Raw genomic sequence first — 24,104 nt, forward strand, 5'->3', positions numbered from 1 at the left:
ACTTGTGGAACATAAGGAATAGCCTGGAGGACGTTAGGAGAAGGGAAAAATGAAGGGGGAGAAGTCATGGGAGATGAACCACGAGAGACTGTGGACTCTGGGAAACAAACTGAGGGTTTTAGAAGGGAGGGGGGCGGGGAGAGGTGAGCCTGGTGATGGGTATTAAAGAGGGCACAGATTGCATGGAGCAGTAGGTGTTATATGCGAACATGAATTATACACTACATCAAAAATTAATGATGTACTGAATGGCAACTAACATAACACAATAAAAAAAAACCCAAAACAAAAATAAACAAAAAAAAACAGGCTCTTCTTATGTATTTCCTGCCCTAGTCCATAGACTCAGCCAGTTATATAAGAAACCCTAGTTGCCTTTATTGGAGAATGTGATTAGAAAGTAAGATCTAGGCATTAGGTGTGCTTGTTGGTACCAGGCCTCCTCAGCTGACACAGCAAGGAAATATGTTTGGTATAACTCCTGTAAATATTTCTATATGTAACCATCTGTGTCTAAATTAAGCTAAGTAAGACTTTGTACTGATGTCTTCAACTCTAATCCATTACCACATGATCATTCCAACCTCCTCCCTTGCTTTTCTCTAACCTCCAATCCAATAGCGATAGCCCTGGCTTCTACCGTCTTCCATCTAATTTACTTAACTGTTCAATTCCAGTAGAGAAGTATCAGAATTATTAACCCACATTTCTGTGAGATACAATTTCACAACTAAATTCAGTGTTATGTACAATTTCTTTTGCCTTTACTCTTATAAACTATAGTCTTTTCCAAAGCTACTAAGGTCAACAACTTTCCCCCCAGCCCCTTCAGTGACGTTGTTTCATACATTTCTAATACAGTTAGATTCTGCATTCTACCCTGGGATTCCTCTTGATTTACTAAATGATTTTTTAAAATTACATACATAGGGGCGCCTGGGTGGCTCAGTGGGTTAAAGCCTCTGCCTTCGGCTCAGGTCATGATCCCGGGTCCTGGGATCAAGCCGCGCATCGGGCTCTCTGCTCAGCAGGGAGCCTGCTTCCCTCTCTCTCTCTGCCTGCCTCTCTGCCTACTTGTGATCTCTGTCTGTCAAATAAACAAATAAAATCTTAAAAAAAAAAAAGAATAACTTCACCTCCCTAAAAATTCACCTATGCCTGACTAAGTTTTATTTTGAAAAAGTTTGAATAAACAAACAATTATAGAAACCAAACTAATGTACACTTGGGGGCACTTCATCAAGAATTGATGCTTTTTGTCATACTTGTTTTAGATTTTTAAAGTAAACCTGAAAAATAAGTCCTTTTGTACTTTTTTCTAATTCTTTTTCTCTTCTTCCCTACTTAAGAGCAGTTACTGTTATAATTCTGGTCTTCTTCGTCCATGATTTTATACTTTAATAGATATATTTGTGACACTAAACAATAAATACTGTAGTTCTGTGTGTTCTAGAGATAGTTATATAAGGGACACTATTTTGTTTCCATCTTTCTAAAACTTCCTTATTATGCTGTCAATATTAGGCTTCTAAGATCCATCTATGGTTTGTAATTTTGGGGCTTGAATAGCCCTATAGTATTAGTTATATGACTATGTCATATTTTATTCATCTGTTTTTCTATTAATGGACATTTAGATTGAGCTTTGTTTTTTGCTGTTTCATAGCTATATTAATTTTTTAAAAGATTTTATTTATTCACTTTACAGATAGATATCACAAGAATTTCAGAGGCTGTGGAACCAATCAATTCACTATCTGGGCCACTAGAAATACTTTTGATAGGAGTTTGGGTTTTTAAACTACAGATTGTTTGTTAGTTTCTAATAGACTTATTTTATTTTCAAAGGTATCTGCTTATCCAGGATGTACGAAGTTGTTTTGGAGTCTAACTTCACCCAAATTCTCTGCCCCAGTATCTGTTATGAAGGAAACTCTGTATCCAGAATACGAGGTAACATGCAGAATGACTTTTCTTTGTTGTTGTTTAATAATTAAATGGTGTAATTGATCATGACATTAAATTTTACTGGATAGTTTTCTGGAAATTGTCAGACAACTATTGGCATAATTAAGAATGACTAGATGGTACTATAGTATTATACTTAATCTGTATTACTTTAGCCAGTCAAGAAAATTGTTATGTTTTCTTTTTGAAAAAATATTTTACTTGACTGAAGTTACAAGATATATAAGATCTTCATGTCATTGGTTTTTAAAGTGAACTTTTAGTTAATTTAATGTTAAAAAAAGCTCAATATCACCCAATATGATTATCACTGTTTTTTTCTTCCTTCCTTAAACACTGTTTTCTCTCAGTTTATGGTATAGTGATTATTTTAAAACTTAGAAAAATCAAGAGACAAAAACCAAGTTCATCTTTTATTGGTGAAGAATTTCTGCAAGGCGATTATGGCCTACTTTTTGGGCCATTTTCTTTTATGGCTAAAATTTTTTCTTCTTCTTCCTTCTTTTCTCTCCCCTCTTTCTTTTTCCTTTTTATTTTTTTTCCTCTTAAAACAGTTCTGTGATGAACATTATTGTGCATAATCTTTTAATGGTACTTAGGGTTATTTTATATGCATGGGATTTAAGGCAGCTTACTAAAACTCATATTAGAAAACAATAAAACAAGTAGTTGAGGAAGTCATAGGCAGAATATGAGAAAGTTAATAGTGTAATAGAGTCAAAGGCAAAATTAAATTAAAAATTTCTGTCCATATATGCTGTTGCTTGAAATGGAAAATCAATTTACCTCTTGCCTTCCTTGCAACCAAGGCATGGATGGAATCACATTCATATTTGACCTATTCTGAATGTTAATATTGAAGCATCTTTACATTTTTTAGATTACCTGGTCATGGTGTATTATGCTTAAATATTATGTTGAATTCTTTTCAGCAATATTTTATTTTTAATATATATTCATGGTAAAATATGTATGTAATATCATTTATTTCCTTCACTGAATCCTCCTATTAGGCTTATTCTTGCTTCAAAAAGTTAATTGGGTAGCATTTCATTTCTTAAAAATACTCTGAAATTAATATAACATAGAAATAATCTAGAAAATTTGGAACAACTCAGTGGAACATTTGAACCATTTGCGAAGGTAATTGGTTGAAATTAGAATTTTTTCTTTTCTATATTACACTGTATGTCAACTAACTAGACTTTAAAAGAAAACTTAAAAGAAAAAAAAGAATCCTGTGCTTAGCTTATTGAAACTACACTGAGTATAATATGCTTTCAAGTATATCTTCATTATTATGTAAATGTTTGCAAACGTATGTACAGAAGAATATTGGAATAATTTATGCTTAACTCATTGAAAAAAAGCATTTTTTCTTTTCTAATTTTTGGGTTGTTCAGTGTTTTTTATTTGTTTTATTTTTTATTTTATTTTATTTCTTATATTTATTTTATTTCAGTATAGTTAGCATACAATGTTATATTGGTTTCAATTGTACAATACAGTAATTTAACAATTCTATACATTACTCAATGTCATCATAATAAATAATATATATATTATTTAACATATATATATATTATATAATTTATATAGATAGATAGATATAATAAACATACTCTTTAATCCCCATCACCTGTTTCACCCTCCTCCAAAGAGCAGGGACCCGACTGTGCCTTGGATCACAGTTTAAGGTAACCCCAAACTGAAAGCTCATGCTTTCAGTCAGCTTCCCTGCTCCGATACCTGACAGCTCTGCCACACTCAGACTCCCCCAATCTTTCTGTGACCCTGCGGGATGTGAGACCACAATGTCCCCGCGAGGGCTCCACCCCCATTTAGCCTCTGGAGTAATGTCCCTCACTGGAGCAAATTTCTAAAGTTCTGATTTTGTGCTCCATTGCTCTGCTGCTTGCCGGGAGTCGCTGCCCACTCCCCCCCCTGGTTTATCTTCCCATGGCTTCAAATTCACTTCTCTGCATGTCCTACCTTTCAGGAAGTGGTCGATTTTTTATTCCTAGAATTGCTGCTCTTCTTCTCTTCTATCTCCTGTTGCGTTTGTAGGTGTTCAGAATGGTTTGATAACTATCTAGCTGAACTCCTGGGATCTGATGTCATTTCATTCTGCTACTCCTCCGCCATCTTGCTCTCTTCATCTTTTGTTTGATCTATAAAACACTGTGTATGTAGGGACACCTGACTGGCTCAGTTGGAAGAGGATGCAACTCTTGCTCTTGGGGTTGTGCATTTAAGCTCCGTTGGATGTAGAGATTACTAAAAAATAAATAAACTTAAAAAAAAAAATAAAAAACACTGTTGGGGATTTTTAGCAATTGAGTCTTACCTATTTCATCACGTGTTACCAGTAGTTCTTTTATGTGATTAGAAGCTGTTTTATCCTTATTATGAATTTAGTAAGGTTTTATGGTTTTTATGAATTCTGTCTCATCAATTTTAAATGACCAACTTTGGCTCTTTTAATGCTGGAATTCTATTGTAATATGGCTAGCCTTGTGTTCTTTTCTGTTTGTATTCAGGAATATTTCCATTATAATCCTTTGCTGTTTTTCTTTGTTTTTATTTGGTTTCAGAGGAGCTGTGTAAGTGGTATATGGTTAATTTGGTCTACTACTACTACTATTTACTACTACTGCTACTACTACTACTAATTATTATTATTATTATTAATTTGTGGTTTCTATCTTTTAAAAATTTTATTTATTTATTCTCCCTCTTGTTAAACCACTACTAATTTCTTTAGCAATATTATTGCTTTTGCTGTTCTGAGTAACAAGGCCAATTAAAATGACTTAAGAACTTGCACAAGTAATATATTAATACTTAAGTGGAGAAAAAATTCAAATGATACAGCTGTACATGACATAGAGAGCACTCCCTACCTTGAATGCTGTCCCTTCCCAGTTCTCTTCTCTCTGAAGTTTACTAATATTAAGTGCAGTGTGTATATCCTTTCAGACATTTTTTTTCATTTATGTAATGCAAGTGTGGGGAAATTAATGTTTTTACATGTGTGGAATAATATAATATATATTATTCTGCATCTTGAGTTTTTTTGCTTAAAACATACTTCGATTCGCATTTATTATTTACTATGAGCCAGCCACTGTGCCAGCCACTTCATGTGTATTATCTCATTTGACTCTCCTACGAACCCAGAGAGGTACTAATTATGTCCCCATTCAGAAAAAGTCCCCTTTTTCCCATTTGTTCTGTTACCCGTTTTCCTTACTTCTTCCTGGTGCTAAAAGCCACTAACCCAGTTTTAAAGGGTATATTAATTATTCATTGCTGCAAATCAAATTATCCCCAAATTTAGCAGTTTAAAACAGCAAACTATTATTATCACAAAACAGTTTCCGAGGATCTGGAATCCACAGTTTCTAGACTAACTGGGAGGTTCTGGCTCAATCTCTCTACGTGGTTTTAGTTAGGATCTCAGCTGAGGCTGCATCATAAAGAACAAACAAAAAACAAAAGAAAGACAACCTTCCCACAAACCATATGGGCATATATATCTTTGTATACATATGTATATTTTTCTATTTAGAATTCTTGGTCAAAGTACATGTGTAATTTAAGTCTTGAACAGTTGTTGTGTATATTTGCATTTCCTTTACTTAAGTATAGCTTAAACCTTTTATTTATTTGAGAAGATAATTTTTTTTGGGAAAAATATGTAGTGGGCTAAAATGAAAAGGTTCATAATGTAAAGTATATAAAAGATTGCCTTAGTGTAAGATTGGTGAATACTAATTTGCAGAAGTAGGTATGGCATCAATGCAAATGTGATGCTCCCATCTCCTTCAAGAATCTGTTGACATAAGCATACTTGACTGCCAGCCTCCAGCTGCTGTCTTGTAGATCTATCAAGGCATTCAGTCTAAGGTCATTTTCCCTCTGGGCTTCTCCTAGTCAATGAGTGAGCAAAAGAGGTTTGCTAGAGGTGACCCATACCTCCTTGATGTGGGATTGTTTCAACAGGAGGCTTTGGCTCAGGAACTTTCCATCTGTCTGGCTGAATCTCAGAACTGCTTTGTGATCTGAAGCTCTTCCTTCTCACTCCTTCCTCTATCTTCCCCTTTCACAGGTGTCAGACTACATCATGGTCTGAAGGTTTCCTACAACTTCCTCTCTCTGTAGCCTCCACTGGTTGTATCTTCTTCTAATGGAAATGGCCCAGCTGGGGGGCAATACAAGTAATATGAAATATTATTCATTATACTGTAAAGAGTGCAATATTTTCCAAACCCTATGTTTATAAAGTAGAAGCATGTATTTTTCTCTGTTTGTATTTAGAAAATGTGAGTACAGGGAATTGAGAGTAGACAGAAGTTTCTGAACAGAAATAAGAATCGTAGCAGGACTAAAATTGGTTTATAATTGGGAGTGGTTACAGCTGGTGATGATGGAGTAACCCATTAGAAAGATGGTCCAAAAGTAAGTCCCTGCTGGTGGTTATTCATACCTAAGGTCTAGAGGAAAAAAGATCCAAAAGGACTTTCTGGCATAAAAAGATGGCCCAGGACACTTTTCATGCATCCCAACTGGAACCAGACTTTTGTTCAAAGAATCCTTTGTTCAAAATTTCCTTTGAATGGGAAATGGTATGTAGATACAAAGGTTTGTGTGCCCTATGTTCTAAAGGTAAATTTACCATGTTTATATATATTGTGATTACTGGTGTTTTTAATTTTATCTTGACATATTATTCATGTTTTTTATTGACACTGCCTTTGTTTTATTCTTTTATTATTTTTCTTAATTTAACTTTTGTTGTTCCTTTTTTAAAAAAAATCGGTGGTCTAAATACAATATACTCTGGTTTTATTTTTACTTTTTCAACTATTTTGATAAATTGTGTTTTATTATCCCTATTTTGGAAGTATATATACTATTTCTTATTCTTATGGTGGTTTCCCTAAATAGACATCTTTAACTTACAATCTTATGTTCATCAGTACCTTTGTAGTCTTCCAGGAAAATACAATGACTTTAAAACCTTTCAATTCCATTTACCCCTTCTTGACTTGATATGTTTTTATTTCATTATATTTTTAGATCTTTATCTTTAAAAACCCTCAATACATTGTTGTTATCATTTTATACAATATTTCTTGTATTTTTATCCATAAGCTTATCCCTTTCTTTTTTTCTTTTCTTTTTTTCCCCCTAGCATTTCAGAACATTGTCTGAAGTCATTTTATTTTTTGCCTAAAACATATACTTTAGAATTTGTTTTAAGAGAAGTGGGAAGTCTGCAATTAGTGAAAATATTGATTTTTCTGTTTCAAATGTCTTTAATTAGCTCATTCTTGAGAGAGATTATACCTCTCTCAAGATGTATGTATGTATGATGTATCTTACATATGTATGTATGATGTGTCTTGAAGATAGTTTATTTTAGCACACTAATGATATTCTAATATTCTTCACCACCCACTGTTGCTGTTGGGAAATAAGTCTTTTTTTTAATTTAAAAAAAAGATTTTATTTATTTATTTGACAGAGATCACAAGTAGACGGAAAGGCAGGTGGTGGGGGGAGCAGGCTCCCCACTGAGCAGAGAGCCTGATGCGGGGCTCAATCTCAGCACTGGGATCATGACCTGAGCTGAAGGCAAAAGCTTTAAACCCACTGAACCACCCAGGTGCCCCTGGGAACTAAGTCTTAAATATGAATATTTTTCAAGGAGAGTAGATTCCTTTCTTCCTCCCAAACTGGCTACTTTTAAATTTTTCTCTTTTCTTCCCTATTTTCATTATGATGTGGCTAGCTGAAGATTTTTTTTTTTTTAAATTTATGCTTTGGAATCATTGGGATTTTTGAATATGTGATTGGATGTCTTTCATCAACTATGGAGAATTTTTAATCACTATCTCTTCAAATGTTGCCTCTGCTCATTCTCTCTTTCAATTTTTGGGACTTTAATCTATAAGTATTAGGTACCTTTTTCCTCTTGATGCTGGATACAGGATAATTTTCCTTCTGATCTATCTTATAGTTCAAGTCAATTAGTTCTTTCTTCAGGTGTGTCTAAGCTACTGTTAAACTTGTTTACTCTATTTTTTAATTTACTTTTGTGTTTTTCTTTTTAGAATACTTATTTTTTTTCCAAATCTGTTTTGTTCTGGCATTTTATTTCTTTATGTACCTGTCTGTCTTTAAATTTTTATTATTATATTTAAAACATTACTTTTAGGAGACATTTGAGACCAAAAATGACAATTTCTTTCTTCAGAGAAATTTTTTGTTAGAACCTGGGATTCTTAGGATTCAGAAATAGTCTTAGTCAAAGGTTGAAACCTGAGTTTCTTTGGCCACCCTTGTGATGGAACTCAGGTTGAAAGTCTACACAAAGGTGGTTTACTTCCACTGATTATTTTTTTTTTAGAGATTTGCTCCACATCCAACATGGATCTTGAGCTCAGGACTTGATCTCTTGAGGTCACAAGTCACATGCTCTACTGACTAAGCCAGCAAGGCATGCCTACTTCTATTCACTCTTAATCTGGGGGTGTAGCATCCCTGTAGCCTTGGATACTTGCATATTTTTTATATGTACAATATTATACAATATATTACATATATGTAAATATATATAAGTAAATCAGTCTTCATACCTTAGGTAGGTTCTGGGCTTCAATTTCTCTCACCTTTGCCCCAAGAAGTCAGTTTGCAGCTCAGACTTGCAGTTGCTTTGGTAAATATGAGAACAAAAGCGTCTTGATTATTGGGCTTACTTTTCCAGGTTCTTGAATTTTCTTAGATTTTTGGCTTACTATTTCTTCATCATCATGTTAACTTTTTGATGCTTTGAAGATTGTATTTTTTTGTAGTATAAGTAGATTTCTTAGTTTTCTTCAGTAGAATTACTTAGTCTGCCATAATTAGAAGCAGAGTCATAATAGGCTTTTAAAGTAGCAAAACTGGTTCCATTTCTACCTGCATCCCAACTTTTATTGAGTGAATACCAGTTTTTGCAATATCTCTGGAGTAGAGCAGGAGGATAGGATTTTTACATCAGATATCATATAAACAATAGTTTCTCTCTCAAGACACATTAGTTTGGCCAATATCTTGGTAGGTTCCAAGAATCTACCATATGAACCATGTTCTCTTTTAAAAAAGCAACCATTGGGGCACCTGGGTGGCTCAGTCAGTTAAGTATTTGATTCTTTAAATAAATTTTTAAAAATATTTTATTTATTTATTTGATAGAGAGAGGGATCACAAGTAGGCAGAGAGGCAGGCAGAGAGAGAAGGGGAAGCAGGTTCCTTGCTGAGCAGAGAGCCTGATGTGGGGCTCAATCCCAGGACATTGAGATCATGACCTGAGCTGAAGGCAGTGGCTTAACCCACTGGGCCACCCAGGTGCCCCTAACCATTTGATTCTTGATTTCAGCTCAGGTTATGATCTCAGGGTTGTGAGATTGAGACTCAACGATGGGCTCTGCCCTGGGCATGAAGTCTGCTTGAGACTCTCTCCCTCTCTCTCCGCCCCTCTCTATCTCTCCATCTCTCTCTTAAAAAAAAAGAAAAGAAACTAAAAGAGAAAAAAGTGACCATTGATTATTAGTATGTTTTAATATTTTGATATCTGCAAAATACAGTATTAAGGCTTTTGTCCTTCTTATTGTTAAAAGCATTTCCTTAAATATACAATAGTTATTCTGTCATATTTGAATATTTTGTATAAACATATGACAAAATAGTTCCCAAATCTCATGTGAGTCACGTAGTTTATCTTTGAAGAATAACAGTGACCAAGTATCCTTCTGCTTTAATAGTTGTCTTACCTTATACTGCACTATAGCTACATTATAAAAATATAATAGAACATGAAAAAAAATCAATGCTGGTGATTCCTAAATTACCCACAGCCTTTTCCATATCTGTTCCATTCTCAATGAAAATTTCATGGTATTTTTTAAAAGCTAATTTTCTACTGAATAAATATTTTTTAAATTTGAAATGTTATTTGTTTGAGACCTAAACATTTAAGCAAGTTTGAGACCTAAACATTTAAGCAAGGTAGCAGCATGATTTAATTCATCATAAATACACCAGATGTCAAACTTAGATCTTCTAGTTGTTTCTATATAGCCAAATCACTGATTATAAGATAGAAGGATAACACATTTAATAATAATTGTAATGATTGCAGCAGTTTACCCTTACAACAATAAATATACATATATAACTTACTTGGTGGAGTTTGAATTATAAACATTTAGTGAGATTTTCACTCCAATAAAAATTTAGAATGATTACCTGTATTTGACAGTAAATAGTTCTATATTGACAATGAATGCAAATAAGTCTTATTCATAATTCTGATATTGATATACTAAATAGATTTAATGCCAAGCTATGAGATCATGGTATAATTGATTGCTTCTAAGATTAGTGATACCAGAAGTAAGGTAGAAGTATCTATTTGGCTAATGGCCAACATGAAAGCCAAATTGTGGGTTTGGGCTAAATACTAAGCCTGTTATAGCTGAACTTTTGATGTATTTCTGGTAAGTGTTGTCTATAATTCTACTTTTTCCAATACGTTTCTCTTTTGGTAATAAAGGCACTATGAAGTAACAATGATCATAAGCTTTTTAAAGTATAATTTAAAACTGTTATCTTTTTATTACAGAGTATTCAAACAAGCAGAATTTTAACTGAGAGATTTTCAGCTGAAAGCAAGGAAAGTGTCGTTATTTTAAATCAGCATAGCAGAAGTACTAAGGTATGTACAATTTTTATTCTAAATTGTGGGTTGATTGCTTTATCTGCCAATAGCTCAGATATATTATTTCTAGTACTTCTGAAAATTATTTCTTGGTGCTTCCTTAGGGAAATGCCTCAGAACATTCACTACTGGTATCTTTGCTGAGGACATATATCCTCTTTTTCAAGTATATTTGTTGTCTTTGTGATGCTTAGAAGAAGTTATTTACTAAGTAATAGCAGAATATATGATTTTCTTAAGATTTTGAAAATTTCTGGTCTTGTACTTTGCCTAGGTTTTATATGATTCAAGAAACATGTCTGTGAATGTTTAGACCCAATTGATTGGTTTTGGCCATGAAAAAGTAAAACTGGATTTTCTAGGTGGTGATTAGACTCATGCTCATGGCTTTGGTTATCTTTGTAGTGTAATCAAGTAAGCTAATTAAGTAATAAACATAATTGGAGAGAAAAGAGATAGTGATTGAGAGAAATTGAGAGAAGAAGTAAAGTATAAAGTATATATAACTGGTTTAATATGTGTCTTGAACTTTACAGGAGACAAATAAGAAACAGTTTTATTTTTTCTTTCATTAGTGCCTTCAGACCCCTTCTCCCCTTGGTGATATCTTGGGATGCTGAATGGCACAGTCTCAGTGCCATGGGACAAATCAAATCCTATTCTAGTCAGTTAATTAGGTTAAAAAGATGTCTATGCCCCTACTTTATCCCCCATACAGTTAGGTGATACTCTTTTGGGGGAGGGGATAATGTTTCTAATTAATATAGATCACTTTTTTACTTACTAAGTATTCATCCTTAAGTGTGTTTCACCTTTTTTATTCCTCACCAACCTGGCATCATAGCAATCTTCATCACTGTTTTATCCATATCACCTAAAGCAGTAACCATTGTATAAAAAAATTACTGAACCAATGAATGTCCCTTTCTAGTTTGGAATGCCATTTATACTTTCTGGACTATTGTAGTAACACTACTCACACCTACCTGTCACAAATTCTCATTTCTAGTAGCTGCTTCTTCCAATTCTTCCAATCCGATGTCACTCATGTCTCAAACTGAGTAACTCCACCTCCCAAATAAAGTCAGGTGCTTCACTGAGCCTTATAACCTGGCCTCAACTATACTTTCTATCTTACCTCCCATTATATTCTGCTTTTGTGGCACCTCCACATACTCTCTACTCTGCCTGCACCCAAGTCTTTGGAGACTAAAATACCCTGCCTTTTAACATTTCTTTGGGCTTGTTTAGGCTGTTTCCTTGGCCTGGAATATTCTCAGCTCTTTCTCAGTCTACGGAAATGTTGCTACCATTCACAGGCAAGCCTCCTGCTACCTCTTCCTGCCAGTCTATTGAGGTCCCATCCCATTGAGAATTGATTTCTCCCTCCCCTATGTTCTCTTCACACCGGATCCATTCATGCCATCTTTAGTCAGTGTCACAGCTGCTTTGGATTACAGTTATTTCTATTCTTTCTGTTTCCACCATTATATTGGTTGAGGACATGGGACATGTCAATTTTTTCCCCTGTACTTTCTACACTATCTAGTAAAGTAGTATTTCCTAGCTCTTTCAGTATAATACCTCCCATGACAAGTGATGGTATTTGTATGGTCTGGTGGAGTAAAATGTTGAGGATGCTCATAATTAGAGCTGACTGTTCAGAGGACAGTAGCTGCTTCATGTCCCACTAGTGTAGCCTCAGTACTAAGGAGATTCATGGGTCAGGATATTCATGGCAGATTTATACATACCTGTGCTACTTGCACCAACCAGAACACTTCGGTGAGTTTTGTTGTATCAAGTTGAATTTTTTAAAAAATAAGATAATTTCTATTATTATCCAGTTTTCTAATTAATAGATGGATTTTCAGTTCTGCTCCTCTCTGTGAAGTCAGTGACTTCAAAATCAATTAGAATGTATATTTTAATTAGCATTCTGCACTTCATTAATTTACCTAAGCAGTTATCATTAATCAATTGTCATATGATATTTTACTTTACCAAATAGTGTCTATAGTCAATGAATTTTTATCATTTGATTATTTCAGTTTTTTTTCCTAAGGAAATCTGCATCCTTTGAAAATATTCAAAAATGTTTCAGTACACCATTGCCACAGTTAAAGGTATGATAATTCTCAGTTTTTATTATTCAAGAGAAATGTTTATATTTCCAGTAATAGTCACTATTGATGGTTTGTTTGTTTGTTTGTTTGTTTGCTTTCCTGAAATAATGTAGTCAGTTGATTCATTGAGAATTGATGAAAAGTTTGGGTTCAAGTGTGTATTTGGTAGCTTCCTGTAAAACTGGTTTGGTGGTGCCAACTTGAGATTGTTGGCAGCTTTTGGGAGTATCTTATGTTCATAGTTTGACTTAACTTGGTATAAGTCAAGTCATTATAATATTGACCTACATTTGTATTGGGCTCACAATTTCAAAGCACTTTTATGGACACTGTTCCAGTCTGGCCTTGAGCTTCACTACATTCTGAGAGAAGGAAGGCAAGACAGATATTTTCCCTGTTTTATGTGTGAAAAAGCAAAGGTCAGAAAGTGATAAGTGGCAGGACTAGAACTTCGACCCACACCCCCCTTACTAAATGCAATGTACTTTCCTCTGCACCAATAATCCACAGGCTTTTTGAAGAAGCTGGTTCTTACCTTCCATGGCATTGACAACTAGCTTCCGGCTTTTTTTTCTCTCTGAAATCTTATAAATCTTTTAATTCTTTTTTACTTGCTTGTAACTTGCTTTTAACCTGCTTCACCTTAGCCTGCTTCCTATGTCATTTCTGACATTCTATTTTCTTACTGACCTTTTGATTCCTCTGTTTTATATCCCTGTACAATCACACTATCCTTAAGATATTTTTATTGGCCCATAATTGACATATAGCATTTTATTAGTTTCAAGTGTACAACATAATGATTCAGTATTTGTATGTATTGCAATATGATCACTGAAGTAAGTTTAGTTAACATCTATCACCACACACAGTTACACATTTTTTTTTCTTTTGATGAGAACCTTCTACTCTCTTAGCAAGTTTCAAATATACAATACAGTATTTTAAGTATAGTCACACCTGCAGGACTTATTTATTTTATAATGGAATTTTGTACCTTTTGGCCATTATTACCCATTTAATCCATCATCTACTCCTGGCCTTTGGCAAGCACCAATCTATTTTCTGTACCTACAAGTTGTTGTTTTTGTTTTTAAGATGCCACATATAAGTGAGATCATGTAGTATTTGTCTTTCACAGTCTGACTTATTTAACTTATTTATTTTACTTAACGTGATATCCTCAGGGTCCATCTATGTTATTGCAAAAGGCAGAATATCCTTTTTTTAAATGGCTGAATAATATTCTATTGTGTGTGTGCATATATATATATATATATATATATATATATATATATGACATTTTATTTATCCATTCATTCATTGATGAGCACTTAGGTTGTTTCTTTATCTTAACTATTGTGACTAATGCTATAAGAAATACGAGCGTGAAGATATCTCTTTAAGATCCTGACTTTATTTCCTTTGCTATATTCTGGGTGTGTACCCAGAAGTGGGATTGGATTTGGGTAGTTCTAGTTTTAACTCTTTGAGGAACCTCCATACTGTTTTCTGCTGTGGCTATACCAATTTACATTTCCATCAATAGTATACAATTTTCCCTTTTCCCCATAGCTTTGCCAGCACTTGTATCCCTTGTCTTTTTTATACTAGCTATTCTACTTCTTTGTTTTTTGTGTATCTGTTACAGGTTTTGGGTTTGTGGTTACCATTAGGTTCATATATAATACCCAAAGTAAGTAGCAGTTTATACAAATTTGATGGCCATTTAATTTCAAGCACATTCTGGAAAAGCAACAACAAAAAAACCTAAACAAACAAAAAACAGAAAAAGAAAATAACATCTTTTTTCCCCTTTTACTCCCTCCTGTACATTTTATGCATAAGTTGCTATATTTTACATCTTTTTATTCATAATATTCTTATGTCTTTTTTTAAAAAAAGATTTTACTTATTTATTTGACAGAGAGAGACACAGCAAATGAGGGAACACAAGCAGGGGGAGTGGGAGAGGGAGAAGCAGGCTTCCTGTTGAGCAGGGAGCCTGATGCAGGGCTCTATCCCAGGATGCTGGGATCGTGACCTGAACTGAAGGCAGAGGCTTAACAACTGGGACACTCAGGTGCCCCAGGATCATTTCTTTAAATTCTTCATCAGGCATATTGCTTATCTCTGTTTCATTTATTTATTTTTCAGAGGTTTTGTTGTTGTTGTTGTTGTTCTTTCTTTTGGAGCATATTCCTCTGTCTCCCCATTTTGCTTGACTTTCTTCCTTTGTTTCTATGGACTAGATGGAACAGCTACTTCTAAACTTGAAGGAGTGGTCTTGTGTACAGTGTTCCCTGTGTTGACTCTGTATGGTTGGTGGCTTTTGCTGGCTGGCTGTATCTGTGACTATATATGCCAGTTGTTCTTTTAAACCATGGCTTTTTACAGAAAGAAGAAAATAATAATAAAATAACAAAAGAAAAAAGAAGAGAGAAGAAAAAAAGAAGGAAAACCCCCCAAAAGGACAAAAATAAAAGCAAAACGAGACAAATAAAAAATGATAAAAAGATAAAAATTAATGAAAAAAAAAAAAACTAAAACAAACAAAAATCCTGGTTTATTTTTTGTTCCCTACCACCACAGGAGCTGGTGTGGACTTGTGGACCTTGGGCTTACTGAGATAATAAGCTCACTGTAATGACGGGACTCATCAGTTATGGTATCCAGACTCTGCTCCTGGATTGGCTTTTAAGGTGGAGGATGGATGGAAACTGTGTTGTTCTCTAGTTCCTCTGACTGGAGAACTTGCCAAATCTCCTCCTCCATTTGGCAGAGTTCCAGTGTTGTCTTATATGCTAGTTGCTCTTTTAAACCATGGCTTTTGGGGAGCCTGGATGGCTCAATGGGTTAAAGCCTCTGCCTTAAGCTCAGGTCATGATCTCAGAGTCCTGGGATTGAGCCCCACATCAGGCTATCTGCTCAGTGGGGAGCCTGCTCCCCCGCTCTCTCTCTGCCTGTCTCTCTGCCTACTTGTGATCTCTATCAAATAAATAATTAAAATCTTAAAAAAAAAATAAACCATGGCTTTTTTTTTTTTTTTAAACTGTGTCCAAGGACAGTTGAATCTGTTTCCAGTTCCTCAGTATTATCCCTCTCCACTGCTGTTTGCAGGATCAGGGGTGGAGGGTCCCTCTGTTACCATGTCTCTATCTCTCTTGCTATTCTTTTTTTGTTATTCTGTCTTTGATTACTCAGAAGCTGTTCAGATGACCTTCAGTTCTTCAGGAGAAATTATTCTGTAAAAAGGTATAATTAGGTGTGTTCTGTGGAGAAAATTAGTTCAGGGTTTTGCTGTGTTGTCGTCTTGGATGGGGACCCCTCCCTATAATAGCTATCCTAACAGGTTTGAGGTGATTTCTCACTCTGTGTGTGTGTTATTATTATTATTTTTTAAATTTAATTTATTTTATTTGACAGAGAGAGAGACCACAAGTAGGCAGAGAGGCAGGCAGAGACAGAGGGGGAAGCAGGCTCCCCGCTGAGCAGAGAGCCCGATGTGGGGCTCAATCCCAGGACCCTGAGATCATGACCTGAGCCGTAGGCAGCAGCTCAATCCACTGAGCCACCCAGGCGCCCCTGTGTGTTATTTTTTAAAATTTTATTTATTTGAGAGAGAGAGAGGGAAAGAGAGAGACAGAGACAGAGATAGCAAGAGAGAGCGAGAGCAGAGAGCAGAGGGAGAAGCTGCTGAGCAGGGAGCCTGATGCAGGGCTCTATCACAGGACCCTGAGATCATGACTTGAGCTAAGTGCAGAGACTTAACCGATTGAGACACCCAGGTGCCCCCTCATTGTGATTTTGAGTTGCATTTCCCTGATGATTAGTGATGTTGAACATCTTTTTATGAACACCCATTGAACATTTGTATGTCTTTTGAAAACAAATCCCTATTCAGTTTCCCTGACCATTTTTTAGTTGGATTTTTAAATTTTTTTCCTATTGAGTTATAAGAATTCCTTATGTATTTTGGATATTAATCCCTTATCAAATAAATGGTTTGCAAATATTTTCCCCATTTTATAGGTTGCCTTTTCATTTTGCTGATTGTTTATTTTGCTGTGCGGAAGCTTTTTAGCTTGATGTAGTCCCAATTGCTTATTTTTGCTTTTGCTGTTTGTACTTTTGGTGTTATAGCAAAAAAAGCATCACCATGGCCAATATCAAAGAGCTTTTCCCTGTGTCTTCTTATAGTAGTTTTATTGTTTAAGAATTAAAATTTAAATCTTTATTTTGAATTAATTTTTGTGAATATTGTGAAATAGGAAATTTCATTCTTTTGCATTTGAATATCCAGTTCTCTCAACATAATTTATTGGGGACTGTCATTTTCTCATTGAGTATTTTGGCTTCTTTGTCAAATATTAGTTGACCAGATATGCATGGGGTATTTCTAGACTCTTGATTCTGTTCTGCTAGTCTATGTGTTTGTTTTTATGCCAGTATCATACTGTTTTGATTACTATAGTATTGTAATAAAATTCGAATTTTGGAATTGTGAAACCTCCACCTTTGTTCTTTCTCAGGAATGCTTTGACTATTCAGTGTCTTTTGTGGTTCCATATGAATTTTAGGATTATTTTTGTTATTTCTGTGAAAAGTGACATTGGAATTTTGTTAGGGATTGTATTGAATCTATTAATGGCTTTGGTATTGTAGACATTTTAAAAGACTAATCTTTCTGATTAGTAAGGATGAAATATCTTTCATTTATTTGTGTCTTCCTCACTTTCATCATTGTATTCTAATTTTCAGTATACAAATCCTTCACCTCTTTGAGTAAATTTATTCCTAACTAATTTTATTATTTTAGATGCTATTATAAATGGAGTTTCTTCATTTCTTTTTCAGATAATTCACTGTTAGTGTAGAGAAATGCAACTGACTTGTATGTTGATTTTGTAACCTACAAGTTTACCGAATTCATTGATTAGTTCTAATAGAGTCGAGTCTTTGGAGTTTTGTCTATATAAGATTATGTCATTTGCAAGTAAAATTGAGACAGTTTTTACTACTTTCTTTCTAATTTGGGTGCCTGTTTTCCAGATTGCTTTGGCTAAGACTTCCAATACTAAGTAGCAAGAGTGAGTATTTTTGTTCCTGATCTTAGCAGGAAAGTTTTCAGTCTTTTACTGCTGATCCTAATTTTAGCTGTGGGTTTGTCATGTATGGACCTTATTATGTTGAGGTATATCCCTTCTATACCAAATCTGTTAAGAGTTTTTATCATGTAAGAATGTTGACTTTTGTCAAATGCTTTATCTATATCTATTAAAACAATCATACATGGTCTCTATCTTTCATTCTGTTGATATGATATGTCACATTTATTGATTTGTGATGTTGAATCATCTTTGCATCTGAGGGATAAATCCCATATGACCAATGTTGTATGATCCTTTTGATGTGCTGTTGAATTACATTTGTTAGTATTTTCCAGTTTTATTAATCAGGGATATTGGGCTACAGTTCTCTTTTCTTTTTTTTTTAATTTTTAATTATTTATTTTTTATAAACATATATTTTTATCCCCAGGGGTACAGGTCTGTGAATCACCAGGTTTACACACTTCACAGCACTCACCAAAGCACATACCCTCCCCAATGTCCATAATACCACCCCCTTCTCACAAACCCCCTCCCCCCAGCAACCCTCAGTTTGTTTTGTGAGATTAATAGTCACTTATGGTTTGTCTCCCTCCCAATCCCATCTTGTTTCATTGATTCTTCTCATACCCACTTAAGCCCCCATGTTGCATCACCACTTCCTCATATCAGGGAGATCATATGATAGTTGTCTTTCTCTGCTTGACTTATTTCGCTAAGCATGATACGCTCTAGTTCCATCCATGTTGTCGCAAATGGCAAGATTTCATTTCTTTTGATGGCTGCATAGTATTCCATTGTGTATATATACCACATCTTCTTGATCCATTCATCTGTTGATGGACATCTAGGTTCTTTCCATAGTTTGGCTATTGTGGACATTACTGCTATAAACATTCGGGTGCACGTGCCCCTTTGGATCACTACGTTTGTATCTTTAGGGTAAATACCCAATAGTGCAATTGCTGGGTCATAGGGCAGTTCTATTTTCAACATTTTGAGGAACCTTCATGCTGTTTTCCAGAGTGGCTGCACCAGCTTGCATTCCCACCAACAGTGTAGGAGGGTTCCCCTTTCTCCGCATCCTCGCCAGCATCTGTCATTTCCTGACTTGTTGCTTTTAGCCATTCTGACTGGTGTGAGGTGATATCGCATTGTGGTTTTGATTTGTATTTCCCTGATGCCGAGTGATATGGAGCACTTTTTCATGTGTCTGTTGGCCATCTGGATGTCTTCTTTGCAGAAATGTCTGCTCATGTCCTCTGCCCATTTCTTGATTGGATTATTTGTTCTTTGGGTGTTGAGTTTGCTAAGTTCTTTATAGATTCTGGACACTAGTCCTTTATCTGATATGTCATTTGCAAATATCTTCTCCCATTCTGTCAGTTGTCTTTTGATTTTGTTAACTGTTTCCTTTGCTGTGCAAAAGCTTTTGATCTTGATGAAATCCCAATAGTTCATTTTTGCCCTTGCTTCCCTTGCCTTTGGCGTTGTTCCTAGGAAGATGTTGCTGCGGCTGAGGTCGAAGAGGTTGCTGCCTGTGTTCTCCTCAAGGATTTTGATGGATTCCTGTCGCACATTGAGGTCCTTCATCCATTTTGAGTCTATTTTCGTGTGTGGTGTAAGGAAATGGTCCAATTTCATTTTTCTGCATGTGGCTGTCCAATTTTCCCAGCACCATTTATTGAAAAGGCTGTCTTTTTTCCATTGGACATTCTTTCCTGCTTTGTCGAAGATTAGTTGACCATAGAGTTGAGGGTCTATTTCTGGGCTCTCTATTCTGTTCCATTGATCTATGTGTCTGTTTTTGTGCCAGTACCATGCTGTCTTGATGATGACAGCTTTGTAATAGAGTTTGAAGTCCGGAATTGTGATGCCACCAACGTTGGCTTTCTTTTTCAATATCCCTTTGGCTATTCGAGGTCTTTTCTGGTTCCATATAAATTTTAGAATTATTTGTTCCATTTCTTTGAAAAAGATGGATGGTACTTTGATAGGAATTGCATTAAATGTGTAGATTGCTTTAGGTAGCATAGACATTTTCACAATATTTATTCTTCCAATCCAGGAGCACGGAACATTTTTCCATTTCTTTGTGTCTTCCTCAGTTTCTTTCATGAGTACTTTATAGTTTTCTGAGTATAGATTCTGTGTCTCTTTGGTTAGGTTTATTCCTAGGTATCTTATGGTTTTGGGTGCAATTGTAAATGCACCTTAATTTCCCTTTCTTCTGTCTTGCTGTTGGTGTAGAGAAATGCAACTGATTTCTGTGCATTGATTTTATATCCTGACACTTTACTGAATTCCTGTATAAGTTCTAGCAGTTTTGGAGTGGAGTCTTTTGGGTTTTCCACATATAGTATCATATCATCTGCGAAGAGTGATAATTTGACTTCTTCTTTGCCGATTTGGATGCCTTTAATTTCCTTTTGTTGTCTGATTGCTGAGGCTAGGACCTCTAGTACTATGTTGAATAGCAGTGGTGATAATGGACATCCCTGCCGTGTTCCTGACCTTAGCAGAAAAGCTTTCAGTTTTTCTCCATTGAGAATGATATTTGCGGTGGGTTTTTCATAGATGGCTTTGATGATATTGAGGTATGTGCCCTCTATCCCTACACTTTGAAGAGTTTTGATCAGGAAGGGATGCTGTACTTTGTCAAATGCTTTTTCAGCATCTATTGAGAGTATCATATGGTTCTTGTTCTTTCTTTTATTGATGTGTTGTATCACATTGTCTGATTTGCGGATGTTGAACCAACCTTGCAGCCCTGGAATAAATCCCACTTGGTCGTGGTGAATAAACTTTTTAATGTACTGTTGAATCCTATTGGCTAGTATTTTGTGGAGTATTTTCGCATCTGTGTTCATCAAGGATATTGGTCTATAGCTCTCTTTTTTGGTGGGATCCTTGTCTGGTTTGGGGATCAAGGTGATGCTGGCCTCATAAAATGAGTTTGGAAGTTTTCCTTCCATTTCTATTTTTTGGAACAGTTTCAGGAGAATAGGAATTAGTTCTTCTTTAAATGTTTGGTAGAATTCCCCCGGGAAGCCGTCTGGCCCTGGGCTTTTGTTTGTTTGGAGATTTTTAATGACTGTTTCAATCTCCTTACTGGTTATGGGTCTGTTCAGGCTTTCTATTTCTTCCTGGTTCAGTTGTGGTAGCTTATATGTTTCTAGGAATGCATCCATTTCTTCCAGATTGTCAAATTTATTGGCGTAGAGTTGCTCATAGTATGTTCTTATAATAGTTTGTATTTCTTTGGTGTTAGTTGTGATCTCTCCTCTTTCATTCATGATTTTATTTATTTGGGTCCTTTCTCTTTTCTTTTTGATAAGTCGGGCCAGGGGTTTATCAATTTTATTAATTCTTTCAAAGAACCAGCTCCTACTTTCGTTGATTTGTTCTATTGTTTTTTTGGTTTCTATTTCATTGATTTCTGCTCTGATCTTTATGATTTCTCTTCTCCTGCTGGGCTTAGGGTTTCTTTCTTGTTCTTTCTCCAGCTCCTTTAGGTGTAGGGTTAGGTTGTGTACCTGAGACCTTTCTTGTTTCTTGAGAAAGGCTTGTACCGCTATATATTTTCCTCTCAGGACTGCCTTTGTTGTGTCCCACAGATTTTGAACTGTTGTATTTTCATTATCATTTGTTTCCATGATTTTTTTCAATTCTTCTTTAATTTCCTGGTTGACCCATTCATTCTTTAGAAGGATACTGTTTAGTCTCCATGTATTTTGGTTCTTTTCAAACTTCCTTTTGTGGTTGAGTTCTAGCTTTAGAGCATTGTGGTCTGAAAATATGCAGGGAATGATCCCAATCTTTTGATACCGGTTGAGTCCTGATTTAGGACCCAGGATGTGATCTATTCTGGAGAATGTTCCATGTGCACTAGAGAAGAATGTGTATTCTGTTGCTTTGGGATGAAATGTTCTGAATATATCTGTGATGTCCATCTGGTCCAGTGTGTCGTTTAAGGCCTTTATTTCCTTGCTGATCTTTTGCTTGGATGATCTGTCCATTTCAGTGAGGGGAGTGTTAAAGTCCCCTACTATTATTGTATTATTGTTGATGTGTTTCTTTGATTTTGTTATTAATTGGTTTATATAGTTGGCTGCTCCCACGTTGGGGGCATAGATATTTAAAATTGTTAAATCTTCTTGTTGGACAGACACTTTGAGTATGATATAGTGTCCTTCCTTATCTGTTTTTATAGTCTTTGGCTTAAAATCTAATTGATCTGATATAAGGATTGCCACTCCTGCTTTCTTCTGATGTCCATTAGCATGGTAAATTCTTTTCCACCCCCTCACTTTAAATCTGGAGGTGTCTTCGGGCTTAAAATGAGTTTCTTGGAGGCAACATATAGATGGGTTTTGTTTTTTTATCCATTCTGATAGCCTGTGTCTTTTGACAGGGGCATTTAGCCCATTAACATTCAGGGTATCTATTGAGAGATAATGAATTTAGGGCCATTGTATGCCTGTAAGGTGACTGTTACTGTATATGGTCCCTGTTCCTTTCTGATCTACCACTTGTAGGCTCTCTCTTTGCTTAGAGGACCCCTTTCAAGATTTCCTGTAGAGCTGGTTTGTTGTTTGCAAATTCTTTCAGTTTTTGTTTGTCCTGGAAGCTTTTAATCTCTCCTTCTATTTTCAATGATAGCCTAGCTGGATATAGTATTCTTGGCTGCATGTTTTTCTCGTTTAGTGCTCTGAAAATATCATGCCAGCTCTTTCTGGCCTGCCAGGTCTCTGTGGATAAGTCAGCTGCCAATCTAATATTTTTACCATTGTATGTTACAGACTTCTTTTCCTGGGCTGCTTTCAGGATTTTCTCTTTGTCACTGAGACTTGTAAATTTTACTATTAGGTGACGGGGTGTGGGCCTATTCTTATTGATTTTGAGGGGCGTTTTCTGAACCTCCTGAATTTTGATGCTCGTTCCCTTTGCCATACTGGGGAAATTCTCCCCAATAATTCTCTCCAGTATACCTTCTGCTCCCCTCTCTCTTTCTTCTTCTTCTGGAATCCCAATTATTCTAATGTTGTTTTGTCTTATGGTGTCACTTATCTCTCGAATTCTCCCCTCATGGTCCAGTAGCTGTTTGTCCCTCTTTTGCTCAGCTTCTTTATTCTCGGTCATTTGGTCTTCTATCTCACTAATTTTTTCTTCTGCCTCATTTATCCTAGCAGTGAGAGCCTCCATTTTTTATTGCACCTCATTAATAGCTTTTTTTATTTCAACTTGGTTAGATTTTAGTTCTTTTATTTCTCCAGAAAGGGCTTTTATATCTCTCGAGAGGGTTTCTCTCATATCTTCCATGCCTTTTTCGAGCCCGGCTATAACCTTGAGAATTGTCATTCTGAACTCTAGATCTGACATATTACCAATGTCTGTATTGATTAGGTCCCTAGCCTTCGGTACTGCCTCTTGTTCTTTTTTTTGTGTTGAATTTTTCCGTCTTGTCATTTTGTCCAGATAAGAGTATATGAAGGCGCAAGTAAAATACTAAAAGGGTGGCAACAACCCCAGGAAAATATGCTTTAACCAAATTAGAAGAGATCCAAAATCGTGAGGGGGGAGAAAGGGGATAAAAAAAGGTTCAAAAAGGAAGAAAGAAAGAAAAAAAAAAAAGAAAAAAAATTTAAAAAAAAAGAAAACACCTTTCAGAAAGTGGTTGTTTTTCTGTTTCCAGAATTGCTGTTCTTCTCTTCAATCTGCCGATGGATTTTCAGGTGTTTGCAATCTTTAGATAAGCTATCTAGCTGATCTCTGGCTAGCTGAAATAGTCTCAGCCTGCTACTTCTCCGCCATCTTGACTCTTCCTCCAGTTCTCTTTTCTTGTAGTGCGTGCGTGTGTGTGTGTGTGTGTGTGTTAAATACACATATATGAATAATGGAATATAACTATAAAAAAGAAGGAAATTTTACCTTTTGTTAGTACATCGCTGGACCCTAGGACACTATGCAACATGACAGAGAAATACAAATACTTTCTGTTCTCATTTATATGAGAGATCTAAAAAAGCTGAACTTACAGAAACATAGAATGGGCAGTGGGGCTACAGTGGAAAGGAGAGGATTGAGATGTTGGTCAGAGGGTACAAACTTTCAGTTATAGGACACATATAT

General features: G+C 35.5%; 1 protein-coding gene across 2 annotated transcripts in view; it reads left to right on the top strand.

Annotated features, from left to right (window-relative positions):
- The window catches only part of TTC6 (tetratricopeptide repeat domain 6), a 228,482-nt gene that overhangs the window by 134,332 nt on the left and 70,046 nt on the right, over positions 1 to 24,104 (top strand). For both annotated transcript variants that reach the window (XM_013046238.2, XM_045067622.1), the window contains exons 8-10: positions 1,849 to 1,953; positions 10,640 to 10,732; positions 12,787 to 12,861. In XM_013046238.2, the coding sequence (XP_012901692.1) occupies positions 1,849 to 1,953; positions 10,640 to 10,732; positions 12,787 to 12,861 (273 nt within the window). The remainder of the gene's footprint in view (positions 1 to 1,848; positions 1,954 to 10,639; positions 10,733 to 12,786; positions 12,862 to 24,104) is intronic.

This window comes from Mustela putorius, unplaced genomic scaffold (assembly GCF_011764305.1).
Source record: "Mustela putorius furo isolate JIRA1106 unplaced genomic scaffold, ASM1176430v1.1 tig00003898_pilon_pilon_pilon, whole genome shotgun sequence".
NCBI lineage: Eukaryota > Metazoa > Chordata > Mammalia > Carnivora > Mustelidae > Mustela > Mustela putorius.